Source organism: Cebidichthys violaceus, unplaced genomic scaffold, assembly GCF_023349555.1.
Source record: "Cebidichthys violaceus isolate CVI_PGR_0920_01 unplaced genomic scaffold, fCebVio1.0.p SCAF_17, whole genome shotgun sequence".
NCBI classification, from domain to species: Eukaryota; Metazoa; Chordata; class Actinopteri; order Perciformes; family Stichaeidae; genus Cebidichthys; species Cebidichthys violaceus.
The window spans coordinates 2,941,965-2,968,357 of NW_027176340.1; the positions used below are offsets into that span (position 1 = coordinate 2,941,965).

A 26,393-nucleotide genomic window follows, 5' to 3' on the forward strand; every position below is an offset into this window, starting at 1 on the left:
TTCAGTTGTTTTGCTTCTCTGTCGTTCTGCAGAACTGCTGCTGGTTCAAGTGAACCGGAACATATGTAGTTCACAGTGGAGATGAAGAAAAAGGTTTCTCTGCACAGATATGGAACAAAATAGCAACAAATACAAAATATTAAAAGCATCAAACATGCTATATTTTCTAAAAGCAGAGCTTATTCTGTTGTCAAATTGATTTAAATTGCTAACTGTATTTTAATGCAACGTTACTATAGTGTCAGTGTTTTTTCCACAGCTGTGAAAACATATTGGATTGGATTTGGTTTAGCAGATAGCCAACTCAAAATAAAAGACTGATCAGCAGGAGAAGAAATGTGAGCGAGGAATCTCTACTTTAGCTCTATGAAGCGATTGTTAAATTCCTTGTTGTAAAGTCAAACAGGCTCCAGCTAGAAAGGCCCTTCCAATAACCCAACAGCGCTCATAGACCTGAACCGTGTCGGGCCCCGATTAGACAAGCTTTTTTTTTTTTGGTAAAAGGTCACAAACCAAGCAGGTTTGATATCGCTGGTGACGTCTTTAACGATGCATTGTATTCTATAAATGCATCATGTGATTTTTAAGGTAAAAATCTTGACATGAAAAGTAACTATTGATTTACCAAAAAGCAGGTAGTTTGTACCGAACACGTGACTTCTGAGGCCCCTGGGGGGGGGCAGTTCAACACCTTCTTCATCTTGTTGCATTCAGAGATCCATTAATACTTTAGCTGCTGGCCTACAGAAACCCCCCCCCCCCCCCCCCCCCCCCCTCCCACCCACACACACACACAGAAGAGCATCGGCCAATCTTGTATAAAAAAAAACAACTAAATGTATGCCGATGATAAAGCCCACGTGGCTCTGCAGAGATAAATAAAGCCTAAACTAGATTTTTCTTCTGCTCCGCTGTTGCCTGGTGAGCGTGAACGCGCCTTGCTCTCCATGCGCTGCTGAAGAGAGAGAGAGAGAGAGAGAGAGAGAGAGAGAGAGAGAGAGAGAGTGAGAGTGTGTCGTGGACGCGCCGGCCTGTGTGTGTGCGTGTGTGCGTGTGTGTGTGTGTTGGTGTTGGGCTGTGTTGGTGGTGTATATGTGGGAGCAGGAGGAGAGACTCTGCAGTGTCTTGGCAGCTGCATTAGGGTATCTCCCACCGTCCACGATGCCTCCGCGGCCAATGCCCGCCTCCTCCGCTTGAAAACAAGACACCGATATGAACTCGTCGGGGAACTGAGCCGGACGTTTTCACACGAGCTGAGCTGTGTCTATATATATATATATAAATATATATATATAGACATATATATGCCCCGGAGACGGTCCGGAGCGCTTCATTCACGTATACAGAAAAAAAAAAAAAAAACCCGTGACGAGAATTGTTAATGGAAAATGGCGATAGGCAAAAGGTCTTGCAGCATCGTCTGCTTGGTATCTATCCAGATCATCTTGATTTTCAGCGCATCGTGGCCTGGAGCGGCGGGTCTCACGTTCCCACAGCAATACACGTAAGTGACGGTTATACCCTGACTGGGCTTCTCGACTGGGGGGGGGAACTTTGGGCTTGACTACTCAGCGATGGGTGTCAAGAGACACGTGACTGTTGTATTTTCTGCTCTTATATAATTTGACAGTGTTGGCGATTGTTGCATCAATGTAAACGTTGAGTGTCTAAAGCTCAGCGGCGCGTAAGGTGTAGTCCACAGTATGGCCATTGATACACGCTCTGTTCAGATCATTTATATATATATATATATATATATATATATATATATATATATATATATATATATATATGATTAATCACATTTCAGTGTCTCAGTTATGCAGAAGCTCGTTCATAATGTTGCCTCTCTATTTACATGTGATGAGTTTATTGCCTTCATGTTTAGATGATCGGAACATTGAAAGCCTTTGATCTATTTGGCATATTGCCTCAAAATCAGATGTCTCTGTTAATAATGCAGAATGACTCTTATTACACTGGGGGGTTTTTTTGTTTAAAAAAAGAATGGCAAGGATAGAGAGATGTTTCCCTTTTTTTTTGCCACTCTCTACTTTAAAGTCAGTGAAGTTCTAGATGATCATGGCTTGTATTAGTTAAAGCAGTCAGAGGCTCATGGTATTTCACAGGCATCATTAAATATGTTCAGTTGTGAAACTGAAAAGGTTTTTTTTAATTTTTAATAATTCATTTTTTTAGTGTAGATTTTTTTTTCCACACAGGCTTTTCAAGTTGTGTTGTTTTGTAAAAACACTCGCCTCTCTAGCAACCTCCTGAGAAAATAAACATTGCAGTATTATCTTCTGTAGTACTGCATGTCCAGTTCTACTAGTACTAGGCCTACCATGTTGCACAGAAGAAGAAGAAGAAGAAGAAGAAGAAGAAGAAGAAGAAGAAGAAAGGTGGGGTTTTACTGTGACTTTCTCCTAAATCGTCCTTCTGTTTCAATCAATCCCGAGCTCAGTTCTTAATTGTTTAACCTTTGACCCGTTGCTGTTAAGTACGGCTGACACTTAACTTGAGACTGCACTTATCTGGACCCACCTCCAGGCTCTGCAATCAGGCTGCTCTGGAGGGAGGAGCGGGCCAGATGGTCCACTCATCTTCGGGGCACACGTTGAGGGATTTCTAGCCAATCACAACTGGAGATTCGTGCTGTATTTACCAATTACGAACGGAGGTCTATGAATCAGGGAGGTGTGTGTGTGTGTGTGTGTGTGTGTGTGTGTGTGTGTGTGTGTGTGTGTGTGTGTGTGTGAGAGTGTTTCGAGATGAATTGGGTTATTTCTTGTTGGGTATAGCCGTTGTTTTCTCGACCTGCTCCTCATCCTTACTGCTGATTTTTCTGCTGAGTGCTCTGAAACGGCTTCACAGCCCTCTGCCCCGGGTCTCTTCATGTAAGCTAAATGAAGCAGAATCACCACGCTGAAGAACAGCATCTCTTTCCAATTAAGAATTAATACTGCAGCAGTGAAGATTTATTCCCCCCCTCGCCCTCCCTCACGTCGCCCTTTTCACTCCCGCCCCTTCTGTCTTTACTCTGTCTGTCAATAGATAGATAGATAGATAGATAGATAGATGGATAGATAGATGGATAGATAGATAGATAGATAGATAGATAGATAGATAGATAGATAGATGGATAGAGAGATGGATAGAGAGATAGATAGATAGATAGATAGATGGATGGATGGATGGATGGATGGATGGATGGATGGATGGATGGATAGAGAGAGAGATAGATAGATAGATAGATAGATAGATGGATGGATGGATAGAGAGAGAGATAGATGGATAGATGGATAGATAGATAGATAGAGAGAGAGAGAGAGAGAGAGAGAGAGAGATAGATAGATAGATAGATAGATAGATAGATGGATAGAGAGATGGATAGATGGATAGATAGATAGATAGAGAGAGAGATAGATAAATAGATGGACAGATAGATAGATAGATAGATAGATAGATAGATGGACAGAGAGAGATAGATAGATAGATAGATAGATAGATGGATAGATAGATATATGTATATATATATGTATAGATGTATATACTGTATATATGTATATATTTATATATGTATATATATATGTGTATAGATGGATATACTGTATATACATATATATATATATATATATATATATATATATATATATATGGATAGATGGATATATAGATAGCAACCCTCTCTCCTACCAAATATGTTTATATGACTACTTAATTGCTTTCCAAGTACGTTGTGGAGGAAATGTAATTGCTGCCTGGATTAGATTTACTGGCAATGTTGGTTTTTTTCCCATCCAGGAAGTGTGACATTCATGTACTTCACAGAGTGGACTTTGACAGTGGAGGTTGAGCAGTTTGCATCCTGCTTTGAGCGTTTATATTTTGGATTAATGCTAAAACACTTGGTTAAGTTTAGGGAAAGATCACGGTTCTAGGTCTTCACCTAATGATTCTTATGTAATCAGCGATTAATCTAGTGGTTCTCTACACGATGGGCTCCAGAATGACACAATTCATTCCAACAAACCGACATTAAAAGTGCAACGCGTGTGGAGTTGTATCAGGGAAGGAAGAATAAAAGCTGGTGATGCTCAGCCGGCATCATCGAGTCGAATCTGAGACATGACAAAGGCCTGTCATGCTCTCAAGATCACTGTCAGTGTGAGCGCGAACGCCCGGAGTCTTTTATGTGTTTGTGTTTGATACATATTTAGTATTTTACATTTGCACCGCAGTAATAATCCAAATAATGTTAATTTGAATTAAATCAGTTTAATTTGCTCTTGTCTTCCAAATGGATGCGTGAAAGACACTGTTTTAAAACCGCTGGATTAATCATTAGGAACAGAAAAGAAAAAGAAGACAACAGTTCATAAAAGCTCTTGGTGTATCCACACATTTTGGAATTTTTGCTTCATAACTGATTCCTTTTGTTGTCTGCCGTCTATTAGTTTCCTGTTGATCGACTGATCTATCAATCTACTAATGGATTCAGCATGCATTTAGAATAAATGCTTACATGCTGATGTTTAGTACATAAGATGTTTACCGTGTTCACCATGTTAGCTTTAGTGCATGCTAACATTTGCTACTTAGCACTTAATGTACAGCTGAGGCTGATAGAAATGTCATTAAACTTGGTATTTGGTCATAAACCAAAGTTTTGGTTTACAGTAGAGATCACAATTCGTCCTGAGGAGGACACGCATGTCTGAAACGTCGTTGAGACTTTTCATTGAAAACCACACATGTGAAGCTTGTCATAGCACCGGAGGAAAAGTCAGAGGATGACCAAAGTCACAAGATCCATCCTCTGGGGGACGTGACCTGAGTGTCCCTCCGTTTCATGGCGAACCAAGCCGCCAATAGTTGTTGAGATATTTAAATGTGATACGGACCGCAGCAGAATGTGTCCGACAAAACATACTTACTATGGCAAATTAGGTGTAGACACAGACAGACAGACAGACAGACAGACAGACAGACAGATAGATAGATAGATAGATAGATAGATAGATAGATAGATAGATAGATAGATAGATAGATAGATAGATAGACAGACAGACAGATAGATAGATATAGATAGATAGATAGATAGACAGACAGACAGACATATAGATAGATAGATAGATCGATAGATAGATCGATAGATAGATAGATAGATAGAGATATATATAGATAGACAGACAGACAGACAGACAGACAGACAGATAGATAGATAGATTGATATAGCACATATAGAGCAGTAAATGTCTCCCCTCTGCTTCTCATACTCCACCCATCGCTCCACCCTCTCCACCCTCTCCACCCTCTCGCTCTCTCTGCTGTAAGCGAATGTGGGTCACGTCACACGGCGCTCCTCTCGATCTCATCCCAGGGGTGTGTGAGTATATAGCGGGTATCAGAGTCGAGCTTCAGCCGCTCCATCGCAGCACTGCGATGCGGAGCTTCCTGAACGTCCCACAGGGCTGGAGAGGAGAGGAAATGGAGCACACACTGACAAACTTGGGACTGCGCTTCAGCTGCACTGACTCACGCGGTTAAAGCCGCTCTGCTGTTCTGTCCGCCGGACAGTCATGTAACCAACCCGATTCATTCACACACGGGGTCTTTACAACACGTTGCGGGGGCAATTTAAAACCAGCTTGTTGACTCTGGTCTTTTAAATATGTATACGTTAAGTAGAATAAAATGCATGAGCGCTGCGGATGGATGACATAAGTTCATGATGCGTTTTTTGCTCGCATTTATATACTTCAATATAAATGCACTGAATTGTATTTGAATAAGATAATAGTATCCGATGTCTGATCGGCATATTGCTACCGATAACGGATCCAGATATTTGAGTCAATATTGGACCAATATCCGATATACTGTTGGGCAACATACATCCGTTAAGAATCATAAATGTTTGATTTTTTTTGTGCCATTTTGTGAATTTGTACTCACAAAAAAAACCCACATCTGAAAACATAATGGGATTAAAGAGCGACAGAATGAGACTGATTTAAATCTTTAGAATAATCTCCAAATAGCAAAGGCAAGTCCAGCTTTTAATTTTCTTTATCAGGGATGTTTTTATGTTTCCTATTTTATGAGAATTGTGTGAGAATCACAAGGTACTGACTCACCAATGTGTAATGTTTCATATTTGCAAAAGAAAGAACTGCTCACTTATCATTTTCATTTGATCAGCCGAGGTGGTATTGTTGGAAACATTAAGCCAATTGACAATTGGTATGTATTTTTTTAAAGGGTTTTATAAAACATATTTTCAGATAAAAGAAGGTTCTGCCTGCTGCCTCTGCCACTCGTCACTTCAGCTGAAAATACTTTTACTTTCAAATAGAGCTGTGCTTGTCAAAGACACTTCGTCAGGCTTTCTATTACATCTTCATCTGGCGTTTTAGAGTGATAGTCTTGATGTTGCTGGAGCTTACATCTTTTCTGCACCGCTCCTTTAACTTGGTACTTTTACATCAGAAAGCCAAGTACAAGTACATCGAAGGGTGGTCTATTCACCATCAGGTCTAACAGTCGTTCACTCATGGTCAGGGTATTCAGATGGGTCTTCATTGTGAAGAGTGTCTTTCTGTGGATCTGGACGCTGGAGTCTAGATTTGTGTCTCGACCAACTCTAGAAACAAGCCCAACAAGACTTTGATCTGCGACGTTAGCTCTGTCGGGAGCCGAGTCATCGATTATGAATCGACTCTCAAGGCGATTTTCTGGGTATTGAGATTTATTTTCCTGGTTTTAGTTCAGGTATAAACGCAAATACATGTTTTGTTATGCGATCTTCAGTCCAGTTGCTAGGCTGAACATCAGGATCACATGTCCAGCCAGTGAATGAAGGTTGAACTGGTGACGCTGCTTTTATTTTGATAGGTTGATTGTGTCGCTGACACAACACATTTAAAAAAAATAATTATTTCCACGCTGTACCGCATCGACTCTTGTCGTGTGGCCGTTAAAGTGAAGTTTAAGGTGGTTTGATTGGTTCATCTGACGTGAAAAACCAATATTCCACACAGATGTTTGAATCAGTTAAAGTAGTAGTTTTTTTGGTTTAATTAGTCAGGTCTAAACACTGAAATCCCTCTTTGTGTGATTGGTTGGCGAAGTGTTTAACATTATACGAAAACTTGATTGCTTCTTGCGTTAGAGAGCGCTGCACTAAAGATGGCAGAAAGCAGCTGCTGTACTTCCACCTTACAACCTCACCATTTACTTAAAATAGGAATTATTCATCAGCAGCACTACTACTGTGAAAACAGCTGTATAATGAAGCTTTCTATAGTCTGAGAAACAAAAACACTGGAAAGTGTAGACAGGAAACAAAAATGTAGTTTTACTTTTACTACGGTATATATTTTTATTTCTAAATAATTAAGCTTAGAAAAACATGAAATAGCACATTACTAAACAGCCGTCTGTCCGACTGCCGCCTGACCTCAGCTTGTGTTTAACCATCGATCAAAAGGCCTCACTGGTCGCCGGAGTCAAGTATATTGTGATTAATCAGTAGCAGCATGTCTCTCAACAGCTTTCTGAAGATTAATAAAATCCCCTCTTTCTTGGTAGAATCATCCGCAGTCCCATCAAAACATGAGAAAGTCCTCCTCTGCACATATCTATTTTCCTGACATTGTAAGAATGCAGTTAGTGTTTGTTTTACGCCACCTTTTCATTTCATGTTTCTCTCTTTATATATATATATATATATATATATATATATATATATATATATATATATATATATATATGGTCTGAAATAGATTGTGTTTCTGATTGTGTAATCAATCAGAAACACAATCATTAAACAAGTCCAGGTTTAGTTTTTTAATAAACGTGCAGGTCTGAATGCAAAAGTGTCCCGAAGCAAATTACACATTCCATTCAAATAGTCATTAACAGTGGTTCACAAAAAAAACAACCAAATATAAATTCCTGTGTTGGCGCTGGCAGTCGTCCACCATCAGTGGTTGTTGTCGATATCACCGGTGTTTCTGCGGCTGACTTTGATGCATTTGCAACACAACTGCACTGTTTCACAAGCCCCAGTGTGGAGACTCGTGTTACAAAAACGCCGTAATATTGTTGAGACATAAACAAAATCAATAGGATACATATGTGGTAAAACGGACCTCCATTGATGGGATTTGTATCTAGTATGAGGTCCACAGCAGCTGGTTGGAAGAATACCGAAGACTACAGAATTTGATAATTAGTTTTATTGTCATACTAAATATTATGTGGAGATATCTCATGGCAGCAACAGAAATAAATGACCTTGAATTTGTGTCTCTACTTCCCACACACTCGTGCTTATTTCAGGCCGTTGCTCATTTACGGCTCAACGCAACGGAGTTCGTGTTACGCATGACGTAAAGCTTCTGCGCTCATGATGCTAGTTAATGCTTTTGTTATAATGTCATCTATCTTTGTTATTGCTTTTACTGTTTCTGTTTTTACCATTTAAAGCGCTATACAAATACAATTTATTAGTATTCTTGTTATTATTATTAAATATCCCTTTCAGGAATGTTGAAGCTTTTACATGTCTTAAAAAGAAAAAGCTAACAGCTGGCTAAATGAGCCTATACTAAACTTCATCACTTCAACCCGATGTTAGCTTTTGACTTCTGCCGATTGCATTTTTGGCTTCAAAAATCATAGAGGTGGTGTTCATTTGTGAACCTTGCTGAACAAAGCGTGTAAAAATAAGTTTATTTTCTTCATTAATCCTTAATAAGAACCCTGCACACTACCAAACAGCGGCTGTAGAGCCACACACACACACACACACACACACACACACACACACACACACGCCTCTCCTTCCTTGAAATTCCTCTGTTGTCGTTCCTCTTAAACGCTCACAACACAGCGGGTGTTTTTGTGTATCCTGCCTCATTAGTTGCTCTATTTCTGGGCGCTGCAAGAAATTCCAGTCGCATGAAGCGATCTCGGCTGTCGCAGCAGGTTTTAACAGCTGTTTGCATACTTAGTATATAATAATTATGAGGCAAATTGTATATATTTTTTTTCCTTTGCTCTGGAAATATCGTTTCACAGAATTATGGTGAAGAGTCAACAAAGCTGACGAGGTGGCGTTTGCTTACATTTCGAGGCTTACTCTCAACCACAGCCTGTTTTATTCCTGTTATTCAATGCATTTGTGAATTCAGCACTGAAACGATGTAAACGGTGATTTTTTTTTTTTTTGCTTCAAAAGATATAAAAGATATTTTATCAAAGAGGTGCACAAATTGAAATTCATTTGAAATTCTCAGCTTCTTTTTCCTGTTCACGTCTCTTCATAGAGCCAGAAGAAGTAGAGATATTAATGTGTGTTGTAGTTTTTGTTTGATGAAGCAAGTTTTCATAATTTGTGTTTTAATCCACACACACACACACACACACACACACACACACACGCCCATATCTTTTTCATTGTTTGCGTTGTGTGACAGTCGGCCTGTGATGTCGATCCACAGGATAATGCACTGGGCCCGGCGTATCGAGCAGGAGATTGACAGAGTCTTTCAGCACATCACTGGCGCTCAGCAGTTGAAAGGGGTGAGTGTGTAGCTCTCTTTGTATCGCACACAGTGCTTACTCATCATATTGCTGCATGAACTCAACGAGAAGAGGCCAGCATGCAAAATAGCTGTAAATCCAATAAGTTTAATACAGTCTTACCTTTCAGAAACCACTTCTGCTTCTTCTTTCATGTTTTTCTGGGACAATAACCGTCCCTGGACAGACATAAAACTCAGATTTCTGAATGTATGCTCTGTTTTTTTTTTTTTTTTAAATTGCCGTAGCCAAATTTTGCTGGCACTTTGTGTCTTGTTTACAATAATTATCAATCTTGACACGTTGCACGTCTCCTACGAAAGCGAAAGAGAAGCCTGAACACGAGTGGTCAGATTCAGAGTATCTGCTATTATGTTTCCTGAAGTCACGAGCTTAATAACACCTACATTCATGAATATTAATTCAGGTCTTTCATAAGCTGATCATGTAATGTATGTGTTATTTGTTACTAGTGCAACAATTCGTGAAGAAACTTGCATATCCTGTAAATGAGACTCGGTATTTACCTCAAAATCTGAGCACGTAAAAGTGAGAAAATATCTATTTTTTGGTGATCTTAATGAACTGACCCTTTAAGGGGATGAAATAAATCTCTCTCTCTCTGAGATTAATTGGCTTTGTATACACTATGTCTGAGACAATGAGTTGATTATTAGATTAGTCGATCAACAGAAAATGAATCATTTCTCAGTTTGAGTCATTTTCAAGCAAAACTGCCAAAAAAATAACATAAACAGTTTTTCAAATGTGAGGATTTTACTTTTCTCTGTTTAATTATAATAGTAGACTAAATATGTTTGAGTTTTGATATTTATGTTGTTTTATTCAAAATTATTTTTGGATTAACAAGAACACAATATGCGTATTAATTAATAATGACACTAGTTGTTGGTTGCAGACCAAAAATAATTGTATCCAAAATCTGAAACTGAACTAAGCTGCACTGATTTTTTGTGGAGGATCTGAACAAGTTCTATAAGCTGGGGTTTTAGACGTAACTGTTGCACTGACTATTGCCCTGCATGTAAATGTCCAATTTCCTATTTTCACCTGACTTTTCACAGTGATCTGGTTTCTTGTTTGCATGTAAACAAAGTCCTGTTATATGTTGCATCCTCAAATTCATGAAGATTATCACCATGTACCCGTCGTGTCCAGTAGGTTATCACGCTTATTTCACGTCCTTGATGTAACAGGTGGCTGTGAATGAGTGGCTGTACCTAAAAAGACAAATGCCAAAAAAAATAGGACCAAAGATCATCTGTAGGGGGCAAGAGAGCCCTGCTCGGTGAAGAGGTGTGGGGGCGTTCCCTCAGCAGAGACCAGCGGCACGTGTCCTCTGTTGTGTCACAGCAGAGCAGATGGTCAGCCTGCAGTCTGTGCAGCCAATGCCTTGATGTGAGACTCACTTGCTCATTCAGTCCTCATTAATCCCTCTATGTTCCTGAAACACTCTGGATCTGTTAAAGAAATTGTTTCTCTCTGCCCCCGGAAAGCTGAGTATATCTCCTCTTCTCGAGGAAAAGCTTTTAACTTTAATTAAAACTTCTCAACCAATACAAAGCCGCGATTTTACATTTGCAGAATACTTTATGATGGCCTCCGTGATACAGCCCAGCTCCACATCAGGGTTCTTCCACTCAGACTGCTTTACTACGCTTTAGCGGGACCGTTTTTGATGGTGATACTTTTCAATGAAATCCCTCAAATTTGTGCTTTTTTGAAATTTTTGCTTTTTTTGAAATTTTCATGTCATGTCAAAGGTCACAAATAGTCAATAGCGAGACATTAGGTGAGCAGAAGAAGACTTAATTGAAAGACTATTCAACCGTTTTTCCACTTTGTCCATGAAACATGTGCAGATATACAATGAAGAAAGACGACGGTTCAGCCTGGTGAAGAATCAGCCTCATCCCTCAAATTTGTGCTTTTTTTAAATTTGTGCTTTTTTTGAAATTTTTGCTTTTTTTGAAATTTTTGCTTTTTTGAAATTTTTAAAATAAAGCTAACATGATTATCTGGAGGTTTAGGGAAATCTGGGACACTAGTTAAAAACACTTCAAGACTCTCAATAATTAAAATAAGAAGACTAAGAGTCTTCAGCCGGCTGTTCTTAGGGACAGAGGTGCTTCAATGCTCAACGTTAACAACAACATGCTAATATGCTCGCATTGACAATGCTAACAATGCTGTACGATTTGATAGGAGATTGCAAGAAATTAGCGGAGACCGTCGACATTTCCATGGTCCCATGTCTGGCTGGTTTGCTAAATGTTTCATCGGCATCTTGGTCGTGATTCTACACAGCTCCTGTTTCTTCTCAGACAGCAGCCAGTTCACAGAAACACCCCGTTCATTACTGCATGTTCCCATCTGTGCGGCTTGGGCCAATAAAGCATCTGGTCAGTACACAACTGGAGGGATGTCTTGAAGTGCATTTGGTGAAGTCCATTTATAGAGAGAGTGATGTTATACAGCATGCAAGTTTGCTAAAAATATATTCATCCAGGTCACTGTCTGCCTCCATCTCCTCTCTGATGTTTTGCTCTTGAGGCAAAGAGTCTTATGGCCTCCAGACAGCGAGCTTATAGCTAGATATCATCGTGGTTCGTGTGTGTAATAATACACAGCTAAAGACAATGTCTGTATGGTTAGATATTGCAGGCAAAACCAAGGGTATAATAAAAGGTGTTATTTGTTTTTGGAGAGGTCTGAATGTGGGCAGCTGCCAACCAAAGCTATGAAGGTTCCTCTCTGTGCTCCTGTTTATGAATAGACGTGTTCTGAGCAAACAGGCAGTATTTCATGCCAAAAGGCACCAAACTTTCTCCAGAAAGCAGAAATTAGTTTGAAAGAAAATAGTCACTCAGACGTTTGCTCTTGCTGCTCAGTGTCATTCCCAGAGGTCTCCTGATGACCCATAAAGTTCTCTGGTGTTAGAAATCATAAGGAATACTTTGTGAGCTCGTTGAAAGGACACATTTCAGAAGATAACGGATGTGTGGTCTCATTTAACTTCAAGTCCTCCGGGGAAGAGCATTAAGATCAGAATCTGGGTTAATCTGTAAGCTTTAGACCCAAGTCAGAAAGTAATGAAAAAGGCAGTTTTTTTTTTTTTTACACTACATTAAAATAGATTTGTGTAGTTTTGTGGGTTGAATGGAAATATTTGTCATCTTCGAGGTGAGTTGAGAACATAGAATCAGCCTCGATCTTCAACTTCACTGGAAGACATTATTAGAAGCAAAGCTGACTTTCTCACCATCATCTGTGGTTTAAACCTCGTAATCATCCTGCAAATCTCACACCAACTTCACTGGACAAAGTCACACCTTGTCTTTGTGTTGTTATTTTTGTTGTTACACGCCACAGTTGGCGGCTTTAAGTATATTTTTAGTTAACATGTAGCAGTTACGCAGGATGTTATTTTTGTATTCTAAAATGCTCCATATTCTGTTTTCAAGAGCGATTTCACGAGTTGTTCTTTCAACAAGCATCCTGTTCTTGTATGTACATGATTATTATTAGTGGATTATTTCATGGCTAAGAGAATAAATGCAACGGTGCGATTGTTCTGTGAAAACTTGGTTCAAAGACAACAGACATTGTGTGTGAATAGATCACATGAAAGGATCCATTTTTAGATTTGGAGTGAACACACAAACACAACAAGTGACTGTTCCCCCGTGTCTTCAGCGCTCAAATATAAGAAGGATTTGCTCTCGCAAATTCATGAGTTTTTAGATTATTAATTATTTTCAGGATTGTTTTGAGATCTTGAGCTTCGAGCTGCTTTGAAACGTTTTTCGTTTCTCTCCAGATTTCTAATGATTATGCACTAATGGTAATACAGATTCATGTCAAGTCAGCTTAAACAACATGTCAAAGGTCACAAATAGTCAATAGCGAGACATTAGGTGAGCAGAAGAAGACTTAATTGAAAGACTATTCAACCGTTTTTTCCACTTTGTCCACGAAACATGTGCAGATATACAATGAAGAAAGACGACGGTTCAGCCTGGTGAAGAATCAGCCTCGGAAGATTGTGGAGAAGGTGGCCTCAGATATAGAGAAGCTCCTGGCGAAGAAGCGCAAAGCACTCGATGTGAGTAGACTATTGATGCGACTGACTGTTGCTTTTTTTTTTAATCTGCTGCTTATTTCTTCTCATGTTTTTAACTGCAAATGAAGTGATCAGTCACAACGACATTGTTCAGTTTTGAGTAAGAAAGCAAAGTAGTAGTGGTTTGGATGTCGTATGCTTCCATGTATTAATAATACAGTGTTACATTCATGTATTTTTGAGACAAGAAATTGTTGAATCAGTGGTGTAAAAATGAAAATTTGTTTCATCTTGCAAAGATGAATTTGTGGAATAAAGACATAGCCAAACATATTTATAATGTAAGTGATTGAAAGCATTGCTGATATTGTCTGAGCGTCTCTCTTGTAGTTCAAAGTGCAAGGCTACATCATTTACCAAAGCTCTGTCTCACCAGCGCCATGTTTCACAGTGTTCCTCCACCTTTGACAGGAGGAGGCAGACGTGTCATGTTTGATGTTTCTCTGTCTCCAACATGTAGAGGTTAGCCAGCGAGGCGGAGCGGCTCCAGCGAGAGCATCTATGGCAGGATGGAATCAAGGTAAAACCTTAAATTACCTGACATTTGAAGTAAAACTATTGCATTCGTAAATGTTGATTTACAGTTAAATACAGATACAGATTTTTTTTTTTCCTAAATATAGTGGAAACATTACGCAGTCAAATTTACCCTCTGACGTCACTTCAAACCAGATGGGTCCGATGTCTTTGAGCACTGTGACTCTAAATGGGACGACCCGAGAGAGACGGAACCTTTCTAATAGTCAGCTGAGCCGATTCCTTCAGCGCTCAGCTGGGTGAAACAGATGACCGAGTGCACTCAGCTGTGCGGTTCCGTTGAGCCCGACACACATTGGCGTTCCACTTTTTTTCCACTCGGTCTGCTTCATTTGCCCAACAAAATGAGGTGGGGTTAACCTCATCCTCTCACATGGCCTCTCACGTTCACCCCCGAGGTCGCTGAATCCCTCTGCCATTTTAAAAGACGCCGGTGGTCTGAGCCCATTCATTGAAAATGGTGTAGACTTTGAAAACATTGTCATTTCCCAAAATACGTGTTCTGAACATGTATTTCTAAACATTGAAGCACTGCTGGCAGGCTAAGATCTAAAGAAGCAGGGCTCTCAGGAGACGTTAGCACGGAGGATGAGCAAAGTCACTTCAAAAACAATGGCTGGAAACGGCTGAATGTTTTCAGAGCCGTCAGAAAGACACGTCATGTTATGTGAAATGTGATATAGGCGCTAAGGCGCTCTTCGGGGATAAGATTTGGTAATCAGAACAGGCCACAAATAAGAGCACAGCAGCCTCCGAGTGGATGTCACGCTTCTTCTGAAGCGTGTTCGGTCTCTTCAGAAACTGAGACTAAACAGATGGCGATGCTCCGTCCAAGCCTTACAGCCTGTCTGCTGATTCAAAAATGTGAGAGTGCTGAGCCGGAAAACAAAGAGCAAACATTTGGTTGTCGCAGCTTCACAAATTGCTTTTCTCACGTCATTGTAAACTAACCATTTTTTTTTAAATAAGCATCGTTGAGACATCACTTTGGGACGTGCTTTTGATGCACATTTGTCTTTAGCGCTGCCGTGTTACAGACGGAGAGATTTAATAATCAAGCTGCAATCCTAATTAAGTAGCCTCCGTGTGTCTAGAGGTTGCCCTGACCTGTGTGTACAATATTGAATGACTAGTCCTCGTGTTGTCAACATTGCAGCCTCCTCACGTCTGCGTCTGTTCTCTCCTAGGAGCTGGACATGGCTTATTATGACTCCAAGGCAGAGCTGGACTATGTGAGTAAGAGACCTATAAACAGATCGGTCTGCTTTATATTTAGTTTTGTGTCTCATTTGAAATACATAGTCTTAAAATACTGTCAAAATGCAATTCAGATGCAGTAGCGCTGATGAAAAGATGGAGGTTAATGTGACGTGCGTTCTTTCTCGTGTTCTCAAAGTACTCCATGGATGGAGAAGGAGAGGTGGAAAATCCTTCGCACATCAAGCTGGAGTTTGTTTATGATCCAAACTTCAAAAATAATGTCAACTATTCCTACACAGCGGTTCAGATTCCCACAGATATTTATAAAGGAGGCAAGTGAAGTTCTGATTATATTATTTATTTCCCTTGAAAGACGTCACTTGCTGGTGATTTAAGTTGATTAATTTTACATATTTCAAACAGCATATCTGAGAAGTTTCAACTCTTTTTTTTTTTTTTTTTTTTTTCAATCAGCTCCAGTGATTCTGAATGAGTTGAACTGGACTCAGGCGCTGGAGAAAGTGTTCATGGAGAACAGTCAGGAGGATCCGTCGCTGCTGTGGCAAGCGTTCGGGAGTGCAACCGGTGTCACTCGCTACTACCCAGGTAGCGTTCAACCAGCATCCCCCGTGACTCCTCACCTGACGTCGAACATGAAGGGTGAAGGGACATTTTAAGTGGACGGAACGAGGGTTAAAAGGTCTTTTCATTTTATTTCAGCTACACCTTGGAAAGCCCCCGATAAGATTGATTTGTACGACGTCAGGAGGAGACCCTGGTACAGTATGCTGCTTAAAACATATTCTCATGTCCGCCTATCACAGCTGCAGCAGATTCACAATGTTGACGCACTGCCTCCTCTCTTTTTCCTTTGTCACAGGTACATCCAGGGAGCCTCGTCCCCAAAAGATATGGTCATCCTCGTTGATGTGTAAGTAATAAATAGTCTTCATACATTTTCTTGGGTTTAGTAATTGGCTAACATGTGAATGTAGCGTAGGTCTACTGGCAAAAAAAAGTACAGGCATGTTGCTTCTACTGCTTATATCCCCTGTTAATTAAAACCTTTCTTTGTAGTTTTAAATAATGAACTGGTGTTGAAATCCATCTGTGAAGTTTTCCTCAGCTTTGCAAAGAGACCGTCTGCGGTGTCACGTCACACAAGTGAGCGGCTTCTTTGTGCTTCTGCTCCTGTAGGCCAGCAGGATTAGAGAAACAAGCCAGACTAAAGTTGAATTGTGGTGGAAAAACTGTGCAGCTGTCGCTGACTCTGCACCAAAAAACCAGCTGAGAGTGCAGCTCATATTGCTTATCGTGTGTAACAAACTAAAGGTCAAGTTCGAGATAATTCAGACACAAGAACAAAATCTAAATGGTTTGTACATGATGCTGTTCTGGATTAAAGTGATGCGATATAACATGTTAATTAGTGAGCTTTAAAGGTGCTAATAGGTGGATTTTATTAAAAAAAAAGTATTATTAATCCACGCAGCTCCCTGCCAGGAAGTAAATAAGCGTATTTTCCAAAATGTCAAACTATTGATTTATGCTTCCTGTTGGTAGATCACACAGTAGAGTGCGTTCTGCTGAGTGTGGTCAAACTCATGGTCATGGTTGAGTACAGTCGCCCGTCGTTGTCACCGTGTTGTCACCGTGTTGTCCCCTCGGTACCGCTATTCATTGTGGCGGCAGTGTACCGTTCATTGACAGTGTTTGCAAGGTTGATCCTATTATTAAGCTAAATGAGGAACATAGGAGAGCAGCCCTCGTGAATGACCTTTCACCAACATGTATGTCAAGATAGTGGTAGAAGCAGTGCAAACAATAAGCCATGAACAATGGAATGGGGAATTCTTTTTCAGCCATAGTGAAGAAATGCTGCTGAATAAACTATAGGCCTCAAAACCTGATAATAATGCATTCATTCAGACAGTATTTAGAGACATCAGGGTACGTTTGTCCATATTGTCATTGGAGTTTGCGTTAAGGTTATTAGAGCTTTTAATTTTAAGCTGCAAAAACAACCTTTTAATGCAACCCTATTGAAAACTGTGTTTGGGAAAAACAAACAAGTTCATTAGCAAACTACATTAGCGCGTTCCTCTGTGTACTGCAAAGCACCGGAGCAGGAAATACAAACAAACAGCCGCAAAAAAAAAAAGAAAAGAAGCATTTATCAATGTTGATTAATCGCTGCGGCGGGGGGGGAGGGGCGGGGGGGGAGGGGGGGGGGGGGGGGGGGGGGGACCCTGTCAGTGATTGAACATCTGGAGAAAACAACGTGTGGAGTTTTCAGCACTGCTGAAGACTTCTTGGCCTCAAATATACCGACCTCACATGCCCTCCATTGTTGTGGGGACACAAGTTGCACAACTAATTTGCACAAATGTGTCTCCAAGATCCTCAGGATTAGGTCCAATTTAGCAGCACTTTCCTCACATCAACTGCACAGCTTCCCTTTTCAGTAGATACTCTGCTTCACTGAAAGCTGCTGCATCATTTCGCAGACCTCCGGGTGAAACGATCTTTTCGCTGGCGTTGTGTGAATTAGTGTTTGAGCATGGGATTCGCGATGATGCTTGTGTGTTTCCTCAGGAGCGGCAGTGTCAGCGGACTCACCCTGAAGCTCATCAAAGCGTCAGTGATCGAAATGCTGGACACTTTGTCTGACGATGACTACGTCAACGTGGCCAGGGTTCGTATCCGCTACGCTCACCTGACTCATTCTCTCATTTCACATCTCTCTGTCTTTGTTCACTTGTTCCCTTAACTTCAGCTTTGACATACTAAAAGCCCAAACCGTGTCTGCCGTTGTGTTTCAGTTCAACGAGAAGGCCGAGGCTGTGGTTCCCTGCTTCAAACATCTCGTCCAGGCTAACGTGCGCAACAAAAAGATCTTCAAGGACGCAGTGCAGCAGATGCAGGCTAAAGGCACCACTGACTACAAGTCTGGATTTCATTTTGCCTTCAACCAGCTGTTAAATGTGAGTCACATTGATTTACATCGTCCTGGGATTACGTCGATACTAATGTCTCCGCACAGTTTCACTGTATTGACCGACGACTGTTCCCTCCCATTTATCTCCCTTTTAAATGTGTTTCTTTTCAGAAGACAAATGTTCCTCGGGCCAACTGCAATAAAATAATCATGCTGTTTACCGATGGAGGAGAGGACAGAGCTCAGGATGTCTTCATGCAGTACAACTGGCCCAACAAAACGGTTGGTTTCTTCTCACCATGACAGACACCTTTCACTTTGACCGCCCTCTGAAAGCTCGTCTATTTCTCTCCATTTGTTCCCCCGAAGGTTCGAGTTTTCACTTTTTCTGTGGGTCAACACAACTATGACGTTACACCTTTGCAGTGGATCGCATGCACCAATAAAGGTGAGCTGAATTTTCCGTGTGATTCACAGATTTTTTTATTTTGTTATTCCTCATATCACAGTGGTTCCCGGCCTTTTTTTTGTCTTTATATACCCCCGCAGCCCTTCATTGGTATCACCCGTCAAATCATTACTTATAGCTAACTATCTAAACTTCTCTGCATGCTTACGAACTAGTCTTCACACACTCTGTTTGACCAGCGTAAAACCAATATTATACTACTATTTGACTTGTTTATTTTCCTCAGCAATTGTGGTATGATTAAAACACATATCCTCATATTTCACTGTTTTTTTTTTGTGTTAATTAATTAGTAGGTAATCACTGCAGTAGAGTCATGAAATTACCAAATACAAATGAAAATGCACCATGTTAGGAAAAGATCATACCATAGAATGTTTTCATAGGAATAAGAACTGCTCTGCAGTTACTTTCCGCCCTGTGTCCAAACAGGATCATTGTTATAGGTTATTTGTTAAGCATCAAAGGAATATCAGCTGAGCAGATAACGTTCTAAATTCATCCCTATAATAGCCCCACGTTGTCCACCCTTTAAAAGAGTTCTCTGCTTGCATATGAATGAATCAATGCTGCGACTGAGGAACAAATAAATAAACCACTGTGCCTAATGTATAGTGCAGTGCACTGACCCTGCTAATGGGGCTCTGCCTGTGAGAGCTGGGAGCAGACCAGAGTTGGCTCGCTTAGCTCACGCAGAGGTCACTTGCTTGCGCGGATCACTTTTGCTCTCGGCCGAGAGCTGACACTGATCTCCCTCGGAGAATTCCTGTTCGTGAGGATGCTTTTTTTTTTTTGTTGTTGCTCGTGCGCGGACGATGACTTAATGGCAGCCGGGATGCGTTGCCTTTTGTTTACACGGAGCAGAGTTTTCTCTTGAGTTTCGGGGGTTTTGTTCAAACTGAGGGAGAACAAGTTGTATCTGAGGAATACCTTTTTTTGTTGTTGTTGTTTTCAAATAATGAGGCAACATATAGCAGAAGAAGACACATGCAATCTATGATTTATGACAAAACTAAAACACACATTCTGCGTTATTGATCGTTAAAGATTGTAGCTTGAGTTATTTTAGCTGCTACTCTGTAGATACAGTTTAAAGCTCAGTGGTATTCCTATCTCTCGCTCCTATCTCTCTCTCTCTATCTGTGAAAATCGAGTCAAATCTGAAATATTTATAAGTACCACTCTTGTGTGTGTGTGGGGGGGTTCTGATAGCATCGCTCACACATGCTCTTCCTCTCTCTCTCTCTCTCTCTCTCTCTCTCTCTCTCTCTCTCTCTGTTTGTCTTTTTTCTCTGTCACTTGCCAGGTTACTATTTTGAGATCCGGTCCATCTGTGCGATAAGGATTAACACCCAGGTGGGTTCGTCTCGTGCCTCTGACACAGCTGATCCCCGTTCGCTGTTTCAAAATCTCCTTGTGGCCCTCACTCGCTCTGCAGAAACATCTACCTTCCATTTGTCTGCGCTCCCATTCTCCCTGTGGCCTTGATGTTGTAGGTTGTTGTTTTTGTTTTTTTTGTCACGTCTCTCTCTTTCGTTTGGTTCAGGAGTACCTCGACGTGCTGGGGCGCCCCATGGTTCTGGCAGGCAGCGATGCCAAGCAGGTTCAGTGGACCAATGTGTATCAGGATGCTTTGGTGAGACCGCTATGACCTTGTTGGCTGTATGTGAATAAATAAAGCAAATGCACCAAACATACAGCTCATACACACTGAATAATTGATATGTTTTGGGACTCTGTAGGGTCTTGGTATGGTGGTAACTGGGACTCTGCCCGTATTTAATCTCACCATGGATGGAAACTCACAGGTAACAAAACTTGTAATTATATGAAAGGTTGAGTGTTTTTTTTGTGGTACAGGTTATGGCCACTTTCTCTTTTCATTATCACAACGTAGCACTGTTAGAATAAAAAAAAAGCATATTTCCCAAAATGTCAAATACTTCCTAAAACCAGCTGTATGTGTTTTTATCTGATCAGAATCAGCTGATATTAGGTGTCATGGGGGTCGACGTGCATCTCGACGAGATAAAGCGACTAACACCACGGTACAATGTATGTGCATCTCATTAGCACCACTATTAGCCACATTTTTCATCAATCGTACCGACTGACACGTGACTGCTATTCCTTGCTTTTATTATTTTCTGAACAGCTTGGAGCCAACGGGTACATATTTGCCATCGATCCTAATGGATATCTTCTCCTTCACCCTAACCTTCAGCCAAAGGTGGTGTATAATAAACATTATTTATAAAACTGTGAGTTGGAGGACCTTACAGGACCAACTTTCAGGTTTCAAATTCAAATGGTTGCTCATGCATAGTTTCGATAATTAGGATGCTGGTGAAGCTGTTCTACGTTTCATGTTGTTCTAAATGTGTTTTTCTCACTTGACTCCTCTCAGCCGGTGAACCTCCCTGAGCCTGTGACACTGGACTTCCTGGATGCAGAGGTGGAGGACAGCAATAAAGAGGAGGTGAGCACTTCACGGCAAGTGGAACTGAAAACTTTCTGGTTTCAGGCATTTTCTGTTCCTTCTTGTTGTTGTTCGTTGTTGTTGTTCAAAGTTCTCACCGGTCCAGTGAACAACAATGTCTGCCTCAGGATAATCGGCACAAACCAGTTAACTGAAGGCCTTCAGTTAGTGACTGAAAAAGAAACGCTTTGTACTCTCATTTTCTAGATCCGCCGACAAATGATTGACGGACGACCGGGTGAAATGCAGGTCAAAACTCTAGTCAAGTCGATTGATGAGGCAAGTCAATTCCCTTTCTAAATAACTCCACAAACGTCACCGTTTGAGTCTGACTGTAGCCGTCATGTAGAGTTCACAAGCACAAGGCCCATTTATTATTCTTTCCCCGTAAGATTTTTTGACCATATGCATTGAATATGAGTCAATTTCGTATTCTATTAATCTGAAAACTCATCATCTTGTTGAAAAAAACACATAAAGTCCATTTAGCAGTGGTTCTTTCTACCGATTAAACATTAAAACCTGGACTTTTTGTTGTGTGTTTACACAAAATATTGGTGTCAGAAAACATTCATAACTTAAGGTTGTTCATTTTAGATGTTGGTGTTAGCCCCTGTATTAAAAGAGGGATACCGTGTTCCAATCGTGTGTTGAATTATACTTTTGATTAGGCCTTAAAATTCTACAAACGATCATCCAAACAAGTTACCTGAAGTCAAAACAGATGAACTGTAACCTGTTTACTTTGGTTGACTGAAGCGTCCTCAATTGTCTCCTTTACTGTAGCAATACATTGACGAGGTGTACAGGAGTTACACCTGGACTCCTATCAACGGCACAGATTACAGGTGAGCGGTTACAACGTCACGAATCACAAATAACGCCCAGCCGGCTGTGGCCTGATGAGGACTGAGCAGCAATGACCGATTTCCTCTCCCTTCCTCTCTCCGTCTCCTCATTCTCGTGTCCCCCCCCCCCCCCCTTGTTGGGATGCCGCCCCCTGCAGTCTCGGTCTGGTACTATCCTCCTACAATGAATACTTCATCCAGGCGGACCTGAGTGACGTGATGCTGCAGCTCCAGTGTGAGTACAGAGAGGCAGAGCTTTCAAGATTCTATTTCATCACATGCAAAACAAAGAGGAGATGAACACAACTAGCATCACCCTCTGCCTCCGTTACAGATATGCAGTCGCTTCTGCCCAGCTCATTTGAATCCTCAGGACACGTGTTTCTGGCTCCCAGGTGACCACCATCCCTCTTTATAGTCCTCAGTCTGTTAGTGAAGGGAACGTTTCCACTATGTCTGTCCTCTCTTTCTACAGGGAATACTGCAAACGTCTGCATCTTTCTGACAACAACACCCAGTTTTTGCAGAACTTCCTCTCGCTCATGCTGGACATTTCCCCAGAATCTGATGAATGTGAGCGCGTTAACGTAGCATTACGTAGTCAGCAATATTTGCCACTGCTGCAGATGCACAGATCAGATCATATCATAATACATATAATGATTTAACATATATAATATACTTCTTTTTTTTGTTTCGTTTCAGGTGACCAAGGCCTCATCCACAACCTGATTTTGGATTCCAGGATTATCGGGCAGCTGGCCTCTCGTGTTTGGAAGAACAAGGACCTGAATTCGTGAGTCAACTTGTTGTTGAGATCTGCTTTGATGGCGTCACAGTTTTGTAACGAACAGGCTGATTAAAAAGTCATTGTTACAGGTACGGCTTCCTGGCTGTATTTGCGTCCACTGATGGAGGAATAACACGTGTTTTCCCCAACATGTGAGTATGATTCACGCACTTACTAAAGCAGATAAATATATAATAATCTAATATATAGTAATCTCACAAATATAATTTCTGTAAACTGTTTCCCCCCCCCCCAAAAAAAACGTTGGTAATGATTATTGTTGTGTTTGTACAGAGCTGCTGAGTTATGGGATGAGGATCCCGAACCCTTCAATTCAAATTATTACAGACGGAGCCTCGACAACAAAGGCTACATGTTCAGAGCTCCATCCAGAGCCTGTGAGTAGCTGCGCAAAACGCATCTTAATGTGGCTACAATTCAAGATGTTTATGACAGCAGCGGATCAAATGACTGTGCGTATGTGGGAAAGGGGTCACTCACAGTGATGAACCCACAGATAAGTATCAGATTCCTTTATCACTGCAGAGCTTTATGGGATCTTACAGCTCATTGTTTTTGGGCTTTGCTGTGGAGAGTATCGCGTTGGGTCACAGACAGCCACCGCGCACTGCTCAGCACCAATCGACCAACTGACAAGGTCAACCCTAGCTGGGGAACATAGCGGAGGATTTAGACGCTTAAGAGTCAGATGTTTCTCTTTGGAGTCGGTGGAGAACGAAAGAAAGCGGAAAGAGAGAGAGAGGGACTAACGTGACTCCAAATGCATTGTGTTGTTGCTCCATAATTGCTGAATGTGTAAATAACCTGTCATCTAATAAATTCACCATATTACTTAATAGTTATGTATGCAATTCAGGTCGATTTTGTGTTCACAGCCGGTCAAAAAAACCGAACAAAATCGCCAATGCGGGTTTAACGTACGAGACTTGAGTTCATCAAATGAGTTACCCGTAAATGTTGAGTGATCATTTTAAACAGATTGATTTGGGATGAGCATGTGCGGGTCTAATCGGCAAACTATCTCAGGTGTCATCGCAAGAGTTTTTGAGAACTGAGACGGGTCACAATTGTGAAATGATACGTTTAGTATTCATACGTGTGCGACGCCAAAACTATGGCCACACGTCTGTTTTTTTCGAAACCGCATTTTGTTTGTGAACAGCGTCGGACGACCCTGTAGGCGCAGAAAATGGCACCGTGGGAATTCTGGTCAGTTCGGCTGTGGAGGTCAATTTAGGAGGCAAACTGCTCAAACCTTCAGGTAAGAAAAAAAGTGCTGCTATGTGTGAGACTTAAATGTGGTATCCTGTGTCATGTGCCTTCAGATGTTTCAGCCACCTCTTGTTTTGTACTCTGCTTCTTGCGGTCTTGTGACGATCCCGTGGATCGTTGTCCCTCAGTGGTCGGAGTGAAGCTGGACTTGGAGGCGTGGGTGGACAAGTTCAAGATCCTGGCCAGCAACGTGTCAGACAGTCGACAGGGCTCGCACAAGGTACAGCTCTGGGACGCTAATTGCTTAATTACACTGCATTTAGTGCAAATAAAGTGGCATTATTGACTCATTGCACATTTTTGTTGAAACAGTGTGGACCATCCAGAAGCTGTGAGATGGACTGTGAAGTGAACACTGACGTAAGAACCCTTCGTAGATTGCAACTTCAGCCAGATACTGTCCTCGGTTCTGTGACCACAATTGCATTATTTAGAGGACAAACGTGTTCTTAAATTTATACCCTTTGGTCTGTCGCTTAGAGGAAACTTCGTGAACAGTTTATCAAGCAGTTTTATTCTGTTTTGACATTTAATTACTGGAAAACTTGGAGCAAGTGTGCATATATTATCACCTAATGTAATGTACGTCGGCTTGTTTTCACAATGGAGTCTGGCATGCTTAATTTACGACCACATGACTCATGCAAAAAATGTTTTTTAGAGGCAGAAAAAATGTATATGCTCTGCCTTTAGCTTATATTTATCAGACATATTATACATTTATTGAATTTTCTTCACACTTGCCTGCAGGTTTTTACCGTCTGCCGTCTTCTCTCAGAAGATCTACCTGTATATTGTGGTCGTCTGTGCTGTTGCTGCTCAGCGATAAAGTAAAGAGTTAAAACAAAACGTCGACCTTGATGTAAACTCTGCTGTGTTGTTTGTAGGACCTGCTCTGTTATCTCATTGATGATGGTGGATTCCTGGTTATGTCTAATCAAAGAGATCATTGGAAGAAGGTATGTAAATGAGGCAAAACTAAAGGTCTGAAAAAATGTTTCGTAAGCAGATGGGAATGAGTTTTTTTTTTTAATCAACCTATCTGTTGTTAATGGTGTTATTTTTATTTCGTGTTTTACATCCCATTTACTATGTTTGCTTGTGTTGAAAATTGTTTTCAACTTCGGTTTGCAGCAGTTCAGTTCATTTGTCGCTGCAGGGAAACAACAACAGAGAGGAGAAAGTAACACGTGGGAAACGTGAACAAAGTGTATTCTTAGCCACCATGTGGCGCTGTTTCCCTTATGTGCTTTCTTTTCGTCTCTGTATCTGTCTTTTCATCTTCTTTCATCCGTCACAGATCGGTCTTTTCTTCGGTGATGTTGATCCTTACCTGATGCACGCGCTCTACAACAACTCCATCTTCCATCGCCGTCAGTCTTTCCACTACCAGTCGGCGTGTGAACCGGTCAGCAGCAGCCATACCGGTGCAGCACCGAGGGGCGTCTTTGTGGTAAGAGATTTTAGATTCGGGCACATTTTGTGACGCGAGTTGGTGGAAGGCTCTCATCTGTTTACCACTGTTGCCATGTTCCTGTAGCCCTCCATCGCTGACGTCCTCAGCTTGGCCTGGTGGACATCCACGGTGGCATGGTGAGACTTTTGATTACTGCAAAACGACACCAAGAGCATGCTAGGCGTCCTTTAAAGCATTCTTAACCGTGCACAAACCTTCTGCACATGAAACCAGTAACCTGTGACATGTTTACAGATTGTATTTTTTGCATTTTGCATTTAAAGCATTTTGCATTTAAAGTGCAATGTGAACACTTTTCCAGGTCTGTGACCCAGCAGCTGCTATATGGACTCGCCTACAACAGCTGGCTCTACCAAGGTGGATTTGTGCATCTGAAACACACATCTTGCAAATATTTAATAATGTTACATTTTATTTGTATAGCGCTTTAAAAGGTATTCAAAGGCACTTTACACGGTAAAAACATGGAAATCTGTGCGATTACTTTGTTTTAATGTTAACAATGATACAATTTAGATGAAAATAAGTCACATCTACAAACATCCCACAAGCAGCTCATTTGCATTTTGTCCTTATTTTTTGCCTCAAACGTCTGTTACCGTAAACATGTTCTGAGCCGACCTCATT

General features: G+C 41.1%; 1 protein-coding gene across 1 annotated transcript in view; it reads left to right on the forward strand.

The window, feature by feature from the left end:
- Positions 1-1,010: 1,010 nt before the first annotated feature.
- Positions 1,011-26,393, forward strand: part of LOC137873730 (voltage-dependent calcium channel subunit alpha-2/delta-2-like) — a 31,698-nt gene continuing 6,315 nt past the window's right edge. The window contains exons 1-34 of the mRNA XM_068712110.1: positions 1,011-1,504; positions 9,510-9,591; positions 13,601-13,717; positions 14,196-14,255; positions 15,460-15,504; positions 15,669-15,804; positions 15,947-16,078; positions 16,193-16,250; positions 16,353-16,403; positions 18,068-18,167; positions 18,295-18,456; positions 18,582-18,692; positions 18,780-18,858; positions 20,186-20,235; positions 20,426-20,515; positions 20,622-20,687; positions 20,860-20,934; positions 21,035-21,109; positions 21,287-21,358; positions 21,566-21,637; positions 22,145-22,206; positions 22,365-22,441; positions 22,541-22,601; positions 22,682-22,779; positions 22,912-23,002; positions 23,086-23,148; positions 23,291-23,394; positions 24,180-24,278; positions 24,418-24,509; positions 24,602-24,649; positions 25,177-25,248; positions 25,590-25,742; positions 25,830-25,882; positions 26,068-26,123. Of these exons, the coding sequence (XP_068568211.1) occupies positions 1,389-1,504; positions 9,510-9,591; positions 13,601-13,717; positions 14,196-14,255; positions 15,460-15,504; positions 15,669-15,804; positions 15,947-16,078; positions 16,193-16,250; positions 16,353-16,403; positions 18,068-18,167; positions 18,295-18,456; positions 18,582-18,692; positions 18,780-18,858; positions 20,186-20,235; positions 20,426-20,515; positions 20,622-20,687; positions 20,860-20,934; positions 21,035-21,109; positions 21,287-21,358; positions 21,566-21,637; positions 22,145-22,206; positions 22,365-22,441; positions 22,541-22,601; positions 22,682-22,779; positions 22,912-23,002; positions 23,086-23,148; positions 23,291-23,394; positions 24,180-24,278; positions 24,418-24,509; positions 24,602-24,649; positions 25,177-25,248; positions 25,590-25,742; positions 25,830-25,882; positions 26,068-26,123 (2,878 nt within the window). The 5' untranslated portion in view covers positions 1,011-1,388. The remainder of the gene's footprint in view (positions 1,505-9,509; positions 9,592-13,600; positions 13,718-14,195; positions 14,256-15,459; positions 15,505-15,668; positions 15,805-15,946; positions 16,079-16,192; positions 16,251-16,352; positions 16,404-18,067; positions 18,168-18,294; positions 18,457-18,581; positions 18,693-18,779; positions 18,859-20,185; positions 20,236-20,425; positions 20,516-20,621; positions 20,688-20,859; positions 20,935-21,034; positions 21,110-21,286; positions 21,359-21,565; positions 21,638-22,144; positions 22,207-22,364; positions 22,442-22,540; positions 22,602-22,681; positions 22,780-22,911; positions 23,003-23,085; positions 23,149-23,290; positions 23,395-24,179; positions 24,279-24,417; positions 24,510-24,601; positions 24,650-25,176; positions 25,249-25,589; positions 25,743-25,829; positions 25,883-26,067; positions 26,124-26,393) is intronic.